The sequence below is a fragment of the Hibiscus syriacus genome, unplaced genomic scaffold (genome assembly GCF_006381635.1).
Source record: "Hibiscus syriacus cultivar Baekdansim isolate YM2019G1 unplaced genomic scaffold, ASM638163v2 tig00111701_pilon, whole genome shotgun sequence".
Lineage (NCBI taxonomy): Eukaryota > Viridiplantae > Streptophyta > Magnoliopsida > Malvales > Malvaceae > Hibiscus > Hibiscus syriacus.
In genome coordinates this window covers 390,410-407,954 of record NW_024063157.1, presented here as the reverse complement: position 1 = coordinate 407,954, position 17,545 = coordinate 390,410, and the positions used below count along the sequence as shown (strand labels likewise).

At 35.8% G+C, this 17,545-nt stretch overlaps 3 protein-coding genes and 1 pseudogene across 3 annotated transcripts; 2 read left to right on the top strand and 2 right to left on the bottom strand.

Annotated features, from left to right (window-relative positions):
• The first annotated feature begins 586 nt into the window (after window positions 1-586).
• LOC120167837 (40S ribosomal protein S17-like) lies at window positions 587-1,797 on the top strand. Its single transcript, XM_039176730.1, has one exon. It carries the CDS (start codon window positions 962-964, stop codon window positions 1,493-1,495), a length of 534 nt encoding a protein of 177 aa, XP_039032661.1. The 5' UTR covers window positions 587-961; the 3' UTR covers window positions 1,496-1,797.
• Window positions 1,798-3,020: 1,223 nt separating this feature from the next.
• On the top strand, window positions 3,021-7,921 carry LOC120167811 (AT-rich interactive domain-containing protein 4-like). Its single transcript, XM_039176706.1, has 16 exons — window positions 3,021-3,098; window positions 3,250-3,472; window positions 3,549-3,740; window positions 3,990-4,043; window positions 4,138-4,226; window positions 4,465-4,738; window positions 5,139-5,195; window positions 5,352-5,383; window positions 5,581-5,716; window positions 5,803-5,976; window positions 6,109-6,621; window positions 6,796-6,933; window positions 7,008-7,106; window positions 7,205-7,305; window positions 7,389-7,479; window positions 7,568-7,921. Exons 2-16 carry the CDS (start codon window positions 3,317-3,319, stop codon window positions 7,655-7,657), a joined length of 2,196 nt encoding a protein of 731 aa, XP_039032637.1. The 5' UTR covers window positions 3,021-3,098; window positions 3,250-3,316; the 3' UTR covers window positions 7,658-7,921.
• A 1,978-nt stretch (window positions 7,922-9,899) lies between these two features.
• On the bottom strand, window positions 9,900-10,531 carry LOC120167829 (annotated as a pseudogene).
• A 1,129-nt stretch (window positions 10,532-11,660) lies between these two features.
• On the bottom strand, window positions 11,661-14,254 carry LOC120167813. Its single transcript, XM_039176707.1, has 8 exons — window positions 14,168-14,254; window positions 13,119-13,711; window positions 12,943-13,035; window positions 12,743-12,844; window positions 12,579-12,644; window positions 12,395-12,460; window positions 12,229-12,297; window positions 11,661-12,119 (listed from the first exon to the last, which is right to left on the bottom strand). The coding sequence occupies exons 2-8, from the start codon at window positions 13,683-13,685 to the stop codon at window positions 11,685-11,687; spliced, it is 1,398 nt and encodes a 465-aa protein (XP_039032638.1). The 5' UTR covers window positions 13,686-13,711; window positions 14,168-14,254; the 3' UTR covers window positions 11,661-11,684.
• Between the last annotated feature and the right edge of the window lie 3,291 nt (window positions 14,255-17,545).

Sequence of the window (17,545 nt, the reverse complement as noted above, 5' to 3'; positions counted from 1 at the left end):
TTTCTCTTTTATATGTATATATGTACATAGAAATATAGCAGTGATAGAGAGGAAAGAAGGCAGATGCAAGTACTTAAAATGTTTAGTTTTAGTATTTTTCATGTATTTGGAAAACCTCAAGACAGTGCACTCCACATTTTAAACAAAGCATTTGATAAGTCGTAGATTTAACACTTCAGTATTACAGTATTTTACTAATTTTTTTCTTATCAAAATTAAACTCTTTAGGTTGGTAACTGATATTCCAATCACAACTGGTGCAAGTTTTGGTTAGTATCTTCTTTGCAGTCTTTACTAATATTTTATTACATAACATATATAAATGTATATGGTTATCTTTTGCTTTGGTTTAAGATTTATTGGACTCGGTCAATGGTATAAAAAAAAAGTTCATAACAGCCGTCGACACTGTTTTGTTCGGGTCTAAAAAACATTATATTATATTATTATTTATTTTATTTTATTAGTTTATAATTATTTTTGCAGGCCCTCATTTCAACAAACTACCCACTACCAAAAAATGAAGTAACCCCTATTGCTTTCACCTTCCACCCACTACTCCCACGACGTCCATTCCACCTTCCACCTAATTGGCCAACAAAGCCACCGAAAAATTAGGAGAGCACTTCCTATTTTGTTTTCATTTAAAATGGAGTCTAAGGTTTCTCTGATGAGGGGGGGAGACCAAGTGCAGTTTCGTTGAGAAAAAAACTGGAAATTTCCCATTTGTTTTAAATTTTATTTCTCTTCCGATCGTATTCCTTCTTCACCTCTCTCATAATTTTGGCGAGCCGCGATTCTGGGACAGGTTCTCATCAGAAATCAGAAGTGAACTGTAAAACTGTTTTACAAGGTCGAAAATTTGATGGAGCAGTCACCGTTTCTTAAACTGAAGCACTGACAATGGTGGGCTTTGGCGGCAATCAACATTTTCTTCCTCATTGTTGGCCAAGCTGGAGAAATGGTATATCAAAGTTTGAGTTTTTTTTTGAAGAAGATAAAGAGGGAGAAACATGGAGCTTCCGGGGCTACCATGGGTCGACGCAATCAAGTCCTTCAAGTTGTCGTTTCTGCTCTTCAATCCTTTGGAACAGTGAAGAAGTCTTCCCGTCAGGTGATCGAGCGGAACTACTCTCGCATGACGCTCGATTTCCACACCAACAAGAAGATCATCGAAGAAGTCTCCATCATCCCATCCAAGAGGCTCCGCAACAAGATCGCCGGGTTCTCCACCCATTTGATGAAACGAATTCAGAGGGGTCTCGTTCGCGGCATTTCCCTTAAACTCCAAGAGGAAGAGCGTGAGCGTCGCATGGATTTCGTCTCCGATGAATCTGCTATCAAGGTCGACCAAATCGAAGTCGATAAGGAAACGCTCGATATGCTTTTGGTTCTTGGGATGGTTGATATCCCTGGTCTCGTTAAGGTTGACCCGGTGGATGTCGTTCCTCAAATCGGGTTCGGCCGCGGTGGTGGACCCGGTAGGAGGTTTTAAGCGATGCCTATTCGATCTCGTTCATCGGCTGCAGCAAGCTAAACGACCCTAAAGTAGACCAGAACCCTCCATTTTCCTTCTCTAACATTCGATCCAGCAACTCACCGTGCACTCAATGACTCGGTTGTTCATCAGGACGTGTCATCGACAATAGCTTTCAAGGATGCTAAGCAAGAGAAAACTGACATTATTAATAGCAATCTCAGCCTTTCTCTTAAATAAATAATAAAGCCCACGTGAGTTGTGGGATGTGAAGGATGCCAAAAAGGCTATTCAGAGGGATGGCAAGATGGTGCTACAACTTTGTGGGTGGGTATTACATTGGATCCACTTTATTCAGATTTCTATTTTTATTATTTTATTATTATTATTATTATTTTAATTTAATTTTATTTCTTTTCCTTTTAATTTATTTAATACTTATTTATTATTTCTTATCTAATATTTTTTTAATTTTTTAGGGATATTTTCAATTAATTAAATGTAAGTAATTCGAATCGGGTTTTTAAATTTTAATTTCAATTTTTCGCAATTAAGACAAATGACGAATTAATTGGTATGACGATTCAAGGGTGCTAATCTTTCCTTGACCGTAATCGACTCGAGTTCAATACATTTCTGGTAAAAAGTAGATCAGGTAAGATGGTGTCCGACTCACCTAAATTCATTTTAAAATGATCGGTGACGACTCCTAATTCATTTTCCTAAGTCGAAGTTTAATTCCGAACTCACCCGAAAAACGACCGCGACAACAGCGTATTAAGCTTTCTCGTATTTGTCTGTTCAAATTTATGAAAGAAGGAGAAGACACATTCTTTTTAATTATCAATTTAGACTTTTATTAATAGACTAACGAGAGTTAATGATCAAGAGATTAAAATCGAACGAATCGTTAATGTTAAAACTATATTTTTAATTAACGACTAAGATCGAACAAATGGAAACTATAATAGACTACCCGTATAATTTACCTAAGTAATAAAATCGATGACAATCATCTTGCAGGTGAAAAGGACAACCTTGGATACTGAGAATAATCCAACCAGTCCTGAACTTGTGTCCAAATCAGAAACCGAAGAAAATGAAAAAGATAATAGAAAAATGAGAATCTTTAGTAGATCTTGTAATAATCAGGGATTTCTCCCTAAAATTTATTAATCTTTTAAGTGAAGAACACACACAAAAGAAAGCAGATATTAGAGCTGAAAAAAAGAACATTTTTATGTAGAGATTCTTAAAGTTTGCGAACAAGTAATGTACTTTGTAACAATATATTTTCAATTACGGTAACGCGATGTTTAATTGTTAGGCTTTTACTATCAAACGAACGTGGAAAGAAACAGATTAAAATAAAAAGTCAAATATTTATCGGATTTTGATTTTGATTTTGATTTGGGTCTTTATATTAGGTGAAGAAAAGATGTGTACTTTCGGGGTTTTTTATTTGAGTTTTCTCTTATCATTAGAGTGAGTATTGTTTTTAAAATTGGGGTTCCTCTTTGTACTTTTATATTTTTGTTCTTCGAGAGAGCTTGATTCCTTCTGTGTTTTGGGATTTTGCTCACTCTAGTTCTCGATTCTCTTGCCAATCTAATCTGGTTCGGTGAGTTTTCTTCAATCTGTTTGGGTTTTTTTTAGGTATTTGTGAAGACTCTGGTTGGAATTTTGGAAATCCGGAGATTTTGAGTGGTGGGATTCTTGAGTTATCAGATTTACTGTAAGCTTTTTAGGGTTTTGATTTGATTTCACAGTAGTATTTTAGGAAGATGCATCGGTGACTTAGTGGCAGAGCTTGAGTTTTGTTGGGTCTGGCATGTTTGCATGATGTTTAGTGCTCAGGGTTCTTCAAGGAGCCATTGCAGTCTCCTTGCAGTTCTTTGTGGGGGTAAAGTTTCTGATACTAAACAAAAGCAGCCGGTTTTCGACGATAAGCCGAGATACCCCTTTCCGGTGCTTGCTTCTTCAGGGCGCCTAGAGGTATATAAACAATGCCAACAGTTCTTTGTTAGTTTGTTTTTTGCAATTTTGTGAGATTTTGTTTGTGTGAGTGTAGGTTCAGCTTTTGAATAATCCTAGCATTGATGAGTTCCGGCGGGTTCTCGACTCATCGGAGCCGAATTTTGTTTACTTGCAAGGAGAGCAGAATGCTGATAGTGAAGAGATTGGCTCTCTGGTCTGGGGAGGTGTTGACTTGTCTATTCCAGAAGCTTTATGTGGACTCTTTGGTTCGACATTGCCCACGACTGTGAGTGATGAAGCATGACTTCGTTATGATTATGATACTTGTTCCATGGAGTTTATAATTTAATTTCATTCTCGTTGAAATATACGGAAAGGTGATAGATAGGGCTAGATATATGGGATATTCTTTGTGCATGCAATGTTCCGGTTGTTCTATGATTTCCTTTTGCTAGTTTTGCTGGTTTCATTGCTTATTTGAAGTCTGTTATAATTGTTGAAATTTGAAATATTCTAGTCTCGAATGTTTTTGTAGGTTTATCTAGAGGTCCCCGATAGTGACAAAATGGCAGAGGCACTTCACACCAAGGTAAAACTATTATTGACCATGATTATGGGCAAATGATTGTACATTGATTTGTTATGTTTGCATGAAAGTCATTGATGTTCATTTCTCATGGCAGGGGGTACCGTATGTTATATATTGGAAAAATACATTCTCTTGTTATGCAGCTTACCATTTTCGTCAAGCACTGTTATCAGTGATACAAAGGTACTAATATTCTACTCCGCTCATTATATCGACAAAGCATGACCCATTTTCCCTACTTCGTTGGATAGTCAGTTATAGTGCAGTGCTGTTAACTTTTGAAATCAGTTGATAACACAAATTTAAGCACTCCACTTTAGATGGCTTAACCTATTTGAAGGCTTACCTAGATACTATCTACAAACTGGTAGAATGTTTTCCGGGTAGAGTTCTAAAGTTTTGCAATTATGGTCCATTGCAGTTCGTGTTGTCATACATGGGATGCATTCCAGCTTGCCAATGCTTCTTTTAGATTATACTGTGTACGGAACAACAATAGTGTCTCTTCTAATAGTCAGAAACAAAGTGTTAAGCCAGGACCCCGTCTGCTCGGGGAGCCTCCCAAGATTGATGTTTGTGAACCAGAGGTAGATATGCAAGAGGAAGAAAACTCTCCTGAAAATCTTTCGGCCGTAAAGATATATGATGATGATGTGACTATAAGGTTTCTTGTTTGTGGATCACCATGTGTACTGGTAGGTTTGTGTTTAGTTGTTCTTGAAACAATAAAATAGGCTTAAGGGTGCTTGAAGCTCTTGAACTTAAAAAAAAAATCAATTAAGTCATTGAGCTTTTTTTTGCACCCAATTGAACTCTCAAACCGAGAAATTTGAATCAATTAATCCCTTTGACCAATTTTGACCAATAAGTCCTAACGGTTTTTCTGAGATATTACTATCACGTGGAAACATCATGACGTGACAAGTGGCACCAACTGATAAAAAAATTTGGAGTATAGGGGCTTAATTGGGTGCAAAAAAATTTAGGGGTTTAATTTTTTTTTTTGTGAAGCTCGAGGGCTTCTGGCACCTTTAAGCCCAATAAAATACTTTGTTCACCCTGATTTATATTGGTTGTTAACTGTATGTCTTGCAGGATGCATTCCTTTTGGGATCTTTGGAGGATGGGCTTAATGCCCTCTTATGCATAGAAGTAAGTTTGTACGATTGCTTTCTTGTTGAACCATATATTCCCATGATTATACATATGTAGTGTGTCGTTGTGTGCTCGTGTCTGATGTAATCTGTTCTAACACTTCGATTCTGCTTTATTCGCTTATTAACTCGATTCAATTGTCATTTGTTTCAGATAAGAGGGAGCAAGCTCCATAACCGAGCAAGGTATCGATAAATTTGGGATTAGTTATAGTTTTCTTTTGGGACGTGGGTTCTTGGCTTCGTTCTGTTTCGAGGGCTTTGAGTTAAATGTTCGAGACTGATCTTTTCATTTATGGAGCTTCCATTCCCCATACAACTGCTTCCTCCAAGTTACTTTTGTGCATTATCATCAACGTACTTATGGGATTCCATTCTTATAGTGCTCCACCACCACCTCTTCAGGCGGGGACATTTTCTCGTGGTGTTGTGACCATGCGTTGCGACTTTTCAACCTGCAGTTTGACTCACATATCATTTCTAGTGTCTGGTAGTGCACAGACTTGTTTTAACGATCAGGCAAGTGATTGTGATTGGGTTAATTGCTAGTGCTGTTACTTTAAGTTCAAGCCTTAATTTTTCCCTTTTTTCTTCTTTTGTCTCAGCTTTTGGAAAATCATATAAAAAATGAGCTTATCGAGAAGAGTCAGCTAGTCCGTGCTCAGTCAAGTTCTGAGGAGAGCAAATCGCCTCCATCGGAGCCTCGTAGATCAGCCTCAATTGCCTGTGGAGCAAGTGTGTTCGAAGTGAGCATGAAAGTTCCCACATGGGCTTCGCAGGTCTGATTTTCTCTTTTAACTATTTTACACTTTCTCTGGAGCTTTTCTATTTCTTTAACCATTTTAATGTTTGCCCAACTTTTCTTGATTTGTTTTAAATCGCAATGAACTTCTCAAAATGACTTTTGACAGATACTAAGGCAACTTGCACTAGATGCGTCGTACCGCAGCTTAGTTATGCTGGGGATTGCTGGCATTCAAGGTTTGTCAGTTGCATCTTTTGAGAAAGATGATGCTGAACGTATTCTTTTCTTTTGCAAAATCCCGGGCAAGGATCCCTCCTTGGATAGTTCTCTAATTGCCAGAACTCCGAGCTGGTTGGTGCCTCCACCACCTAGTCGAAAAAGATCTGTCATTGAAGGTGTAAATGGCATTGCAAGATCAAAAACTAGTGTTGCTACTATGAGGCCAGTTCCTCACACCCGTCATCCTAAGATGCTTCCCTTTTCTGGATTTTCTGAGACCGAGAAATATGATGGTGAACAAGGAAAGGTTAACTTGCCCGTAGTTCCCTTGAAGCAACCTGCTGTTACACATCGGAAAGCGTTGTCGAGTTCTTATCAGGCTCAGCAGATTATATCTTTAAATCCATTACCTCTTAAGAAACATGGTTGTGGTAGAACCCCGATACAGGTTTGCTCGGAGGTTAGTCATCTTCTCCAAGTTTCGAGTTAAGAACTTACAAATATAGTGACCGCATGTATTATGTTTTCTAGTCGTTGCAGAAGATAAGGAAAATTATGAATCTCTTTGCATTATACTTTAAAACTTCTCCTTCATACTATTTGAATATTTGTTTTTCTGTTTATGTTCTGGCAGGAAGAATTTTTGAGAGATGTAATGCAGTTTCTGGTTCTTCGAGGACATACTCGGTTGGTTCCTCAAGGTGGGTTAATTGAGTTTCCCGATGCCGTTCTTAATGCGAAGCGTCTAGACCTTTTTAACTTGTATAGAGAGGTAATTTATTGTATGTGCTAAATACGATGGATATCTGGCAAAAATGTATATTGTTGAAGGATTGAACTTAACAGGTGGTGTCAAGAGGAGGCTTTCATGTCGGGAATGGCATAAATTGGAAGGGACAAGTTTTTTCGAAGATGCGCAATCACACATTGACAAATAGAATGACTGTATGTTTCGAAGTTGCTTGTCCTATTGAGTTTTAAGTTTTTGTTGAGTTTTCAATGTCGGGATGATAACCGTTGCTTTTTTCTATAATTGATGTAAGGGAGTGGGCAACACTCTTAAAAGACATTACGAGACTTACCTTTTGGAGTACGAATTGGCTCACGACGATATGGATGGAGAATGCTGCTTGTTATGTCACAGGTCTCTCCCGCACACATTCACAATGAGCTTGTGCATATACGGATTTGTTTGCGATACTGACTGGAGATTTTGTGTGAAAACAGTAGCGCAGCAGGTGACTGGGTAAACTGCGGAGTTTGTGGCGAATGGGCTCATTTCGGCTGTGACAGGCGGCAGGGGCTTGGGGCTTTTAAGGTATATATACCTTCTAAATCTTTCCTATCAAGATAGGATTATGGTACCAGATACGGTTTAACTTTATGTTTCGTCTCATGAATGACAGGATTATGCGAAAACAGACGGGCGGGAGTACGTTTGTCCGCACTGCAGCGTCTCAAATTTTAAGAAGCCAAAATTGACGAATGGTTATTGACATGCTTCAACATCCGCTTTAGATTCCCAAGAAGTAAGTAGCCTTTTTTCTATTTCATTTTTGTTCCTCACTGCAATTCATGCCGAATCTCGAACCCTGAACCATGACGATATTAGGAAATGTAATTATTGTATCGTATTGTTGTTCTCATATATAGCTCACGCATTAATGAGTCCTCATCCCCACCTAATCCCCCTTTGTATTCTGCCAGACAGATATGAAGAAGAGTAACCGTAAATTTAACGAGTTAGCTTTTTTGTTCAATCACTTCGTTTCTCCTTTGGAATGCTGTAACTTTCATGTTGTTTTTGGGGTGTTTCTTCCATATCAAGGTATCTAGAACTCGATTGAAATGATATTGATTTTCCGAGGATTTAGTTAGAATGTTTTGAAAGTTTGGGGACTAATTTCGTAATATAATGTTCTAAATATATATATATCAACATCATTTCTCCACTGCGATGCTATAACTTTCATGTTGTTTTTGGGGTACTTCTTCAATATCAATTAATAAGGTATCTATGGACTCGATTGAAGTGATTCGATTGAAGTGATACCGATTTTCTGAGGATTTAATTAGAATGTTTTGGAAGTTTGGGGACTAATATCGGAAGAAAATGTACAAAATATACATCAACTAAAGATGAAATAATTTTTTTTTAAAAATGTACGAGTTAATTGTTAGAAGCATCTTCAAACTATGTCTAGATTCTAAATTAGTCTCTAAATTCTAGTCGAGTTTTCGAATTAGGAGTGAGCAAATTGAAAAATTGAAAAAAAAAAACTTTGAAATTTGAGTTAATCAAATTTTTTAAATAGACATAATTATAAATATTTTGTTCAAACTAAAAATGTCTAGATAGTTTATAATATGAAATGGAGTATATTTAATAAAATTTTAAACATGCGTGTAGATAGTTTTGATCTCGCATGTTAAAAGGCAAAAGGACATGTGAAGCTCTTGTACTTTAAAGAAAAACAATATGATCATCGTATTATTTATTCTCTTAATGTGACCTTTTAACTCCGAAAAAAAATTCAATGTGATCATTTGACAAACGTTTTTTATCACTAACCAATAACTCTGTTAATTCCTATTGACGTGGCACATCAAGCAAGCCAATGCCTTTTGTTTAATATTGTTATAAACGAGTAAATTACATCATTCATCATTTAACTATCTTCTCTCTCCCATTTTGTTCACTAAACATTAAAAAATCAATTTAATCACTCAACTTTTGAATTATTCATATTTTAATCACCATGACTTATATTATTAATATTTATATATGATGTGGCATTTATTATTATTATTATTTTATTAATACATGATTAAAACAATATTAATTAAATTAAAATTTCAAAATTGTATTTAAATAATCCAACTTGCCTTTATCTTTTCCCCATTCTGCAACATAAAATAAACCCAACAAGTTTATTGTAAACTATTTTTTGGGATTCAATATAACGTTATTAATTAAGTGACGAATTGTATACCCAAAATGCTTTTGCCTTTTTAAGGAATGCTTTGTCAAATTTTGCGAAATTACAAATACCGTCTATATCTATCTATATAATTTGCATAAAAGTTGTATTGTTATGGAGATTAAATGACACTAATATTTGTTCTATTGATATATTAATTCATTTTAAAAAGGTTTAAAGATTTCGGGAAAATCAAATCGGAACATCATTCAATTTTTATGATTTTTCAATTCTAAAGTAAGAATGCTACTCTCGGTACATCTCTCTTATCTAAACAAAATAACATAATCTATTTAGCAATCTTATTTGATCAAATTCGACAACGATACTCTAAATTTTATTATATAACTACTTCTTCAATCTATTTTTTCTCTACTCTTAACTTTAGAATTCTCATCTTTAATATAATCTAAAAGACTTAATCACATAATGCCACTAAAATTCAGTAATATGATGTAATAATTAAACTACTCTATAAGCCATGTGAATCTAGGCCCAATGATTTGGTTCAGGTAACAACAACAAAGAAAGACAATTACTACTATGTCTACGACCATCTTCGGTGGAATCTTTCACATGATCACTATAAGCCATCAATGACATGTCATGCAATATTCATCCATGCCATTTGTATTCATCTCTATAATATTATACAAATTTACAGACAAAGGTGTTAGATTTGCAAAACAAACCCTTGAAAGATCAGGCACCAGTGACGTATAATTAAAATTTGCAGGAAAAAAAAAATCAAAAGCAAATTAACTGCAACTTTGCACGTTAAAGTTGCTACACTCGAACAATGCCATTGCTGTCATTTCCCTTTCGAATCTCCAAATGTAATTCAAACCCACCAGCAGTTGGGTAATGGCTGCTTCGGTCTTGTCTTTGTTCGCAAAGAAACGAGTTTGTAAAAGAAGAACATTCGTTTTGGGCAACGAATTCTGCTGTTCGAAGCTCCTTTCGCTTTGCCATTTGATCATGTTGTGTGCTAATGGCGATAACCAGCCCGAAATCCTTTCCAGAGCAGTTCTCCGTTCACTGAAGAGCACCGGATCGCTGGCCGAAAACCCTACTCCTTAGAGACCATTGGATACTGCTTGGTAACATGGAGTAAAGATCATCTCTTGCGTCGACGCCGCCCACTAGTTGCGGTGATTTGATCATTTTCTCCATGAAAAATTAGCTGACCCTATTCCCATATGTAATAGGGTAAGGGAAGGTAAGATAGTAGGCTGCCCCCAACGTCAGGTTAGGGTTTTCGGTTGGTTGAACGGTTGCGGAAGCGGAGAGGCTTTGTGGTAATAAGGAAGGACCGATACCGAAAACAAGCTTGATCCTTGCTAAAATAGTGAAGATCGATATCACATATATTAATAAAATAAATGTCATATCATTCATAAAGGTGATTAAAATAAGAGCAATTCAAAAGTTGAGTGATTAAATTGAAAACTTCTAAAGTTTAGTGACTAAAATGGGAGAGATAAAATAGTTGAGTGATGAATTGTGTAATTTACCCGTTTATAATAGCATAAAACAAAGGGCACTCGCCGGCTCGACATATCACATAAGCATGAACTAACGGGGCCGTTGGTCCGTGACAGAAAACGTTGGTCAAAGGATCACATTAAATTCTTTTTTGAGTAAGAGGGTCATATTGAGAGAGAAAAAAAGTATGAGGGCCACATTAATTTTTTTACAGGAGCTTCACGTGCCCTTTTGCCAAAAATAAATTATCTATATAATTCAGAATAAACTACATGTTTAGTACCTAAATTATTTCAAACCATCATCGGTCACTATGGACTGGCACATTAGTACCATGAAATGTCATTTAATATTGTAATGGTCAACGAAGAAAACCGTTGGTCAAAAGGGCACATTGAGTTTTTTTTTTCGAGTTTAAGGGTCACAATGAATACACAAATGATTCGAGGGCTATATTAATTTTTTTAAAAATTTTGAGGGGCTTAGATACCATTAAGCCTAATTTATTTCAGGAGTTTTAAATATGTATTGTGTCATATCTGGCTTACATACTAAACTAATGGAAGGATCTCATTGAAAGAATATTGATAGTTTGACGGTTAGAATGTTTTGAAGTTTATCATATAATTTAGAATCTAAACCATAAATCAAGGATGTTTTATGCAATCAACGACGAAAACCGTTGATCAAAAGGTCACATTGAGTTTTTTTTCGAGTTTAAGGGTCACAATGAATACACAAATAATTCGAGGGCTATATTAATTTTTTAAAAAGTTTGAGGGCCTTAGATACCATTAAGCCTAATTTATTTCAAGAGTTTTAAATATGTATTGTCATATCCGGCTTACATACTAAACTAATGGAAGGATCTCATTGAAAGAATTTTGATAGTTTGAGTACTCGGTTAGAATGTTTTGAAGTTTATCATATAATTTAGAATCTAAACAATAAATCAAGGATGTTTTATGCAAATAACTCAAAAAATAACAATAATGATAAGATAATGTACTAAACATATAAAATCTGCAGTACATTACATATTGGCATGGGATTTCAGTCATTTGGCTGTGCACAGCGTGTTGATTTCTTCTTGTTTGAAGGTGCCATTGCAACCATTTAGCTTTTCAATCAAAGAATTACCATCACAGGTTGTTAATTGATGAATCCCAGTGCCACTGCTGCTGCTCCTGCTGCAGGTGTTGTTGTGGACAATATCATCGTTGCTTAAAACACCGTCGGCGAAACCGGATTTCTTCCTCTCCTCGGAAGCAGGACCCAACGACAACGACAATGTTGCCTTCCTGTTTGATATGGCAGCGGCGAGCGCAATTGGCATGAGGCAAAGACCTTTACTTTGCAGATATTGCATGGCCATTGTCACGTTGGATTCCATGAGTTTCACCACTTCTTGCTCAAAAACGACTTGTTCGGGAGATGGCGAATAATCAACTCCTTCACCCACCAAGGGTGTTAGTGTTAAACCATTAGATCCCTGATAGAACATAATTTAGACAAACTGTTGTTATAGCTGATGATAAAATCCGGGAATTTTGACGTTTTAGGGCTTCGGGTTTAGGGCTCAAGAAGCAAGAATTTGGCACCTCAGCTTGGCTATCAATGATGAGAGGAACAACTGCACCTGCTGCCCCCAGCCTGCTCATGCTTAGTACCTGCAAATAATTTGCAGAAGCAGACAGCCAATGGTTTCTGGTTAGTTCTTTTGAAGCCTGGCTCGGGTTTGCGATATTAACAAAAGCTTAGCCTTACCTTCACTTGGAGCTGAAGGAACTTGACATACTCTATGATTTCGACGAGCATAGAGGCCTTGTCAGTCTGCAAAGCTCACCAAGATCAGACACATACTCGTATGCGACATGTGCTCAAAAGTAAAATCAATGTGCTCCTATTAGGCCTGTTAATGAACATAGCAAAGTACATACAGAAAACGTACCTTATTAGAATTAGGTACAAGCTCTTGCAGATTCTTCATCCTTTCGGCAATCTTCTCTCTTCTGAGCTGCAATCGATCAAACAATAGAACAAAGGCTAATCTCAAAAAATCAACTCGAGACTATGAACTTAGAAGACAAGAAATATTACAGCCGAGTGACTGACCCTCTCTGCAATGCTGTGTGGATCGGTAGCCTGACCTCGCCGTGCTCTAACTCGAGGCTTCGCAATTCCATTGCAATCATTGTTTGGAGCATGTGATGAACTCTGTATTAAAAGTTCAAAGCTAGTAAGCCTAGAAAAAGAATGATGAGAAATAGGGACCATAATTCAAGTACTCAGAGAATTGAGACTATTACAAGTACCTGCAGCAGAGAAGGTAAGACTGTCGTAGTATTTGTTACCGGGCGGTCGGCCGGACAAGATGAGTAAAGAGAATTTTCGGCATCGTGTTTTCCCTGATACATTATGAGCAACAAAAGATAACTAAAACTTTTAACTCCGAACTAAAACAACGATGGCTCGGCTTTTGCCACCATACCTTTGCATTGATTGATGATGATAAGTACTCCGGTTGCAGAATCTTACCAATCTCCACAAATCTGTTAATATTGCCATAATTACCATCATCAACTACTTTTCCGTTATCATGTTGAAGACAAGAGCTTTGCATTCTGGTTTGTTCCATCAAAGTCGGAAGGGAAGAAAGTACACCGTCATACGGTTGCAGATGCCACGATTGTGGAATAGGAGAAAGGATTTCTAAGCCTGTAAGTGATCTCCGAAACTTGGAAGAGTCACCTCCATTGCACACCACATTCCCTGATCGAGACAGAGTCATATCACCAACAACTTGAAGGCTCATTGAGCCAGAGGAATGAACATCCGCATTAAACTGCAGTCCTAGATTTCCAAATCCCAAGCTTCCATCTACCATCTGCGTCGAGGTGTGATTTGGCTGATCATCTTGGTAAACTCCTAGTGAACTAACCAGCAGTGCATTTGGCTGATCCGGTTCGCCATGGACCCAAGATGACCTTTCCTTGACATTAACATTAACATCGGACCATTGTGAGGAAGAGAAATACTTATCAAGGTAGTCATCCATTGTCTATATACAAAGCTCACAGTATCCTGCACAATATATTTATATACACAAACACAAATCATAAGCATTCAACATGAAACAAATCAATTAGTGGGGATAGGATATAAGTACCTTCTTTAAGAAGAAAGCTGAGATGCTAAGTCTGAGGTTATACATACATGCATGCATACATACATATACAGTAAACATGACAAATCAAAAGTAAAACAGTACTAAAAGGAAAGTGCAGCAAGCCTGCAACAGTAACTTATACCTTTTATTTGTAATTTTATCTTTTTTTTACAGCAATTCTACAAAACCAATCACTCAAAATCATCTAACCCATTTTTCAAAACACCCAATACAGCAATACTCCAACATGAAAACTAGGTTTCCAACAAGAACCCCAACCTTAAACCAGACAAAACACTTGGACCAAATGCTAAGTTCTTTTATACTCACAAAACAAAAGAAGAATATTTAATGATAAAAGGAACACTTACAAAGAAAGTGAGTGAACGAGTGAGTTGAGTTGAGTGTAAGCAGTAGAAAACAGAAGAGACGACGATTTTTTTCTTTCCTTTTCTCGGCATCCAAAAAGAAAGTGTCGCAGCTGTACTACAACAAGTGAATGAAAAGATGTTTAGCTTTTGACGTAGAAAAACCGCTCCTTTAGCGTTTCTCTCTTTATAATAACTTCTGGTTAAATTCTTTTGTTAGTCCCTTTAGTTAAGTAAAATTTGAAATTTAGTTCCTATATTTGATTTAAAATCCTATTCTAATCATTAAAATTGTTAAAAATTTTCATCAAAAAAATTTACCTTTATAAGGATTTTTAATTTTGGCATTATGAATAGAAAAATTCAGAATTAAAGGGTCATCTCATAATGAATTTTTACAATATTCGATTCAAATTAATTGATCAAAGAGTCAAATATAGGTGATTATGCCAAAAAAATTATCACCTTAACATGTTAATTTGTTTCCCTTATATGACATGCCATGATTAATAGGAAATTAATGTCAATTTGACAAATTTTGATAGAGAAAATACTAAGATAATTACTTGTGTGTAAATTTTGTATTTATAAATTTAGTAAACTTCCAATACTAATAATTGGACAATGATTTTGAAACCCCAAAAGTAAATAATAATAATTTTCACTTTTTGTTAGACTGGACATCTAGTTTCATCAAAGTAGAGGGAGTATAAGCATATTTTACCATGAATTTTTCTCTTGTTTTCCATAAAGTATCTTAAAATTTGTTTGTTTTTATTCATTTTTGGTTTCGTGTAAGTTTATGATTTGTCCACGTCACCTATATTCTGTTTTTCCGTTCCGCTACTTTATCGCTTCTATTCCGCTTTTTAATAGGTCGCAACAGCTCACGTTAGACGAGCTGTTCATTTGACGAAATTAGCCTTGAAAGAAGTAATCTCATTTAGGGATAATAATGGTTCGCGTTGGATCAATTTTCAGTCAATTCAATCTAGCTTCTTAAGTATGTTACCTCCATTTCAATTCATATATATATATATATATAGGAATATTATAATAATTATTCATATATATATATATATAGATTGAATATATTATTATTCTTTGGTCGGATATTTTTTACCATAAATCTAACCCGACCCGACATTCCCTTCTTAAAAAAACAACACAACTTAACTCGAAACTGAATTTGTTTTTGAAGAAAAAAAATAAAATTCATATATATATATATATATAGGAATATTATAATAATTATTCATATATATATATATATAGATTGAATATATTATTATTCTTTGGTCGGATATTTTTTACCATAAATCTAACCCGACCCGACATTCCCTTCTTAAAAAAACAACACAACTTAACTCGAAACTGAATTTGTTTTTGAAGAAAAAAAATAACCAAGCTTATATAATAAAGCCGGAACTCGTCGGATTGAGATCAAGTACCCTTATCTAGTAATACCAAAGCATAAACGAGAAGGACCGAAAGTAATGAATTTGCTGGATTTGGGACTTGATTTTTGTGTGTACGAAAGAGAATAGCTGAAATTAAGTGATTGATTTTTTTATGCTTAAGAGACCACATCATTTCATCTTTAGCTATATTCATAAATCAATTATTAATCCCTTTATAAGAAACGAAGTTATAACGTCGCATTCACTAGATTCTACATTCTCTTCTCTATGAAACTTGAAAAGAAAAGTGAACCCTCTTTTTGATGAGTGCACAAAAAGTCTAAATCATTCTCACAGAATAAACATAGCTGAAAAGCATACTAAAATTTATTCTTTGACTAAATGACCATTCATTGACATGTATCCATTCTCTTATTGCACTTGAAAGTCTGCAGATAAGAGAATGATATACCTATAGGAAGGATGCTTGCATGCAAATGAGAAACCTATATGCAAGTTATTTAGATTTCCCTTGAAAAAAAAACTATATGAGAAACCTATTCAGTAAACCGAGTGCGAGTATACTTAAAAACGAGCAGACGATTCGAGCTCCATGTTCCTAGACTGCTAGACATACAAGTGAGGTGATAGTCAACACAAAACAATGACTGAAATTGAACCATCATGCATAGTGGGATTGGAGGGGGTACCAAAGCACAGATTTTTTAGTTTAAAAATGGCAAAGCAATGCAGAATCACAAACAACTTCATTTTCAGAAACGTATGTAACTCGAAAATAACATATGCTAATGCCATGCCAGTAGCAAAGTAAACAAATATAAGCCACAAAATTAATAGATTTAATCCCATTAGAGAGAACTAAAACAAATCTAACCTTCATTGACAATCTTCCCTTTCCCTTTCCCTTTCCCTTTCCCTTTCCCTTTCATCTTTAAGCAACCTTTGAAATTCTCCCGCATTCAGAATCCCAGTAACCGGTCTCCTACAACTTGGGCATTTCCAATTCTTTTACACAGTATGTAAGATTAGTCACATACGAAAGCATAAGTACAAAAACATGTCCTAAGATAAACTGTGTAAGAACTCACAAGAAGTTTGCAATCTCAATCCCATCATATATCAAATTAGAATATTAGATTCGACATTCTCTTTCATTTGAAACTTAGAAAAAAAAGCTAACCCTGTTTTTGATGAGTGCATAAAGAGTCCCAATCATCCTCACTAGATAAACATAGCTGAAAAGCATACGAGATTTATTCTCGACTAAATGACTATTCATTGACATATTCGTTCTCTTATTGCACTTGCTATCTACATGTGTTTTTCACTTGCAGAGCCATCTCAGAGAAAGCAATTGAAGTCTGCGGGAGAATGCTTGCATCCGAGGAAGATTAATGTTTACATGTATGGCAAACTTCGATCTGCGCTTAGGCAGATAAAAGTACCATAAGATATAGCCAAAGGGTAAGGCGCAAATGAGACACCTATATTCACAAGCTATTTGGATTCAACTCGAAAAAGATTCGATCATTATCAAACCTAGTTCGAACTTGATCAGCCAAGTTATTCATTAAACCAAGTTCATGTATCCTAACATTCGACTTCAACGGCTCACAAATCTAGTTTGTGTGTCCTTTTTAACAGATAAACGAGCTTAGTCGAGCTGGTCCTTTACCAAGTAAACAAGTATGCCCTTGTTATAACTTACACTGAAGCACCCTGCTTTCAAAACTCGGATGGAAAATTATTCTATGTTAAACTGCATTTAAGACTTATAGTCCACTTATTTTCCAATTACTAAGCTCATGAAGGAATTCTTGCTTTACGAGTGAAGTAAATTGTCAACAAAAAACAATGAATGATGTTGAACAATCATGCATACCGAAGAACAGATTCTTTAGTTGAAAAATGGCAAAACAATGCAGAATCATAAACGTATGTAACTCAAAAACCAAAGATA

What these genes read in the sequence shown, in the direction of transcription:
- LOC120167811 (XM_039176706.1), top strand. Translation starts at nt 3,317, where the DNA reads ATGATGTTTAGTGCTCAGGGTTCTTCAAGGAGCCATTGCAGTCTCCTT. An exon ending in TTCCCACATGGGCTTCGCAG is followed by an intron (nt 5,977 to 6,108) that starts GTCTGATTTTCT and finishes GACTTTTGACAG; the next exon opens with ATACTAAGGCAACTTGCACT. An exon ending in CGATACAGGTTTGCTCGGAG is followed by an intron (nt 6,622 to 6,795) that starts GTTAGTCATCTT and finishes ATGTTCTGGCAG; the next exon opens with GAAGAATTTTTGAGAGATGT.
- LOC120167837 (XM_039176730.1), top strand. Translation starts at nt 962, where the DNA reads ATGGTATATCAAAGTTTGAGTTTTTTTTTGAAGAAGATAAAGAGGGAG.
- LOC120167813 (XM_039176707.1), bottom strand. Translation starts at nt 13,685, where the DNA reads ATGGATGACTACCTTGATAAGTATTTCTCTTCCTCACAATGGTCCGAT. An exon ending in TCTTACCTTCTCTGCTGCAG is followed by an intron (nt 12,845 to 12,942) that starts GTACTTGTAATA and finishes CTTTTAATACAG; the next exon opens with AGTTCATCACATGCTCCAAA. An exon ending in CACACAGCATTGCAGAGAGG is followed by an intron (nt 12,645 to 12,742) that starts GTCAGTCACTCG and finishes GATCGATTGCAG; the next exon opens with CTCAGAAGAGAGAAGATTGC.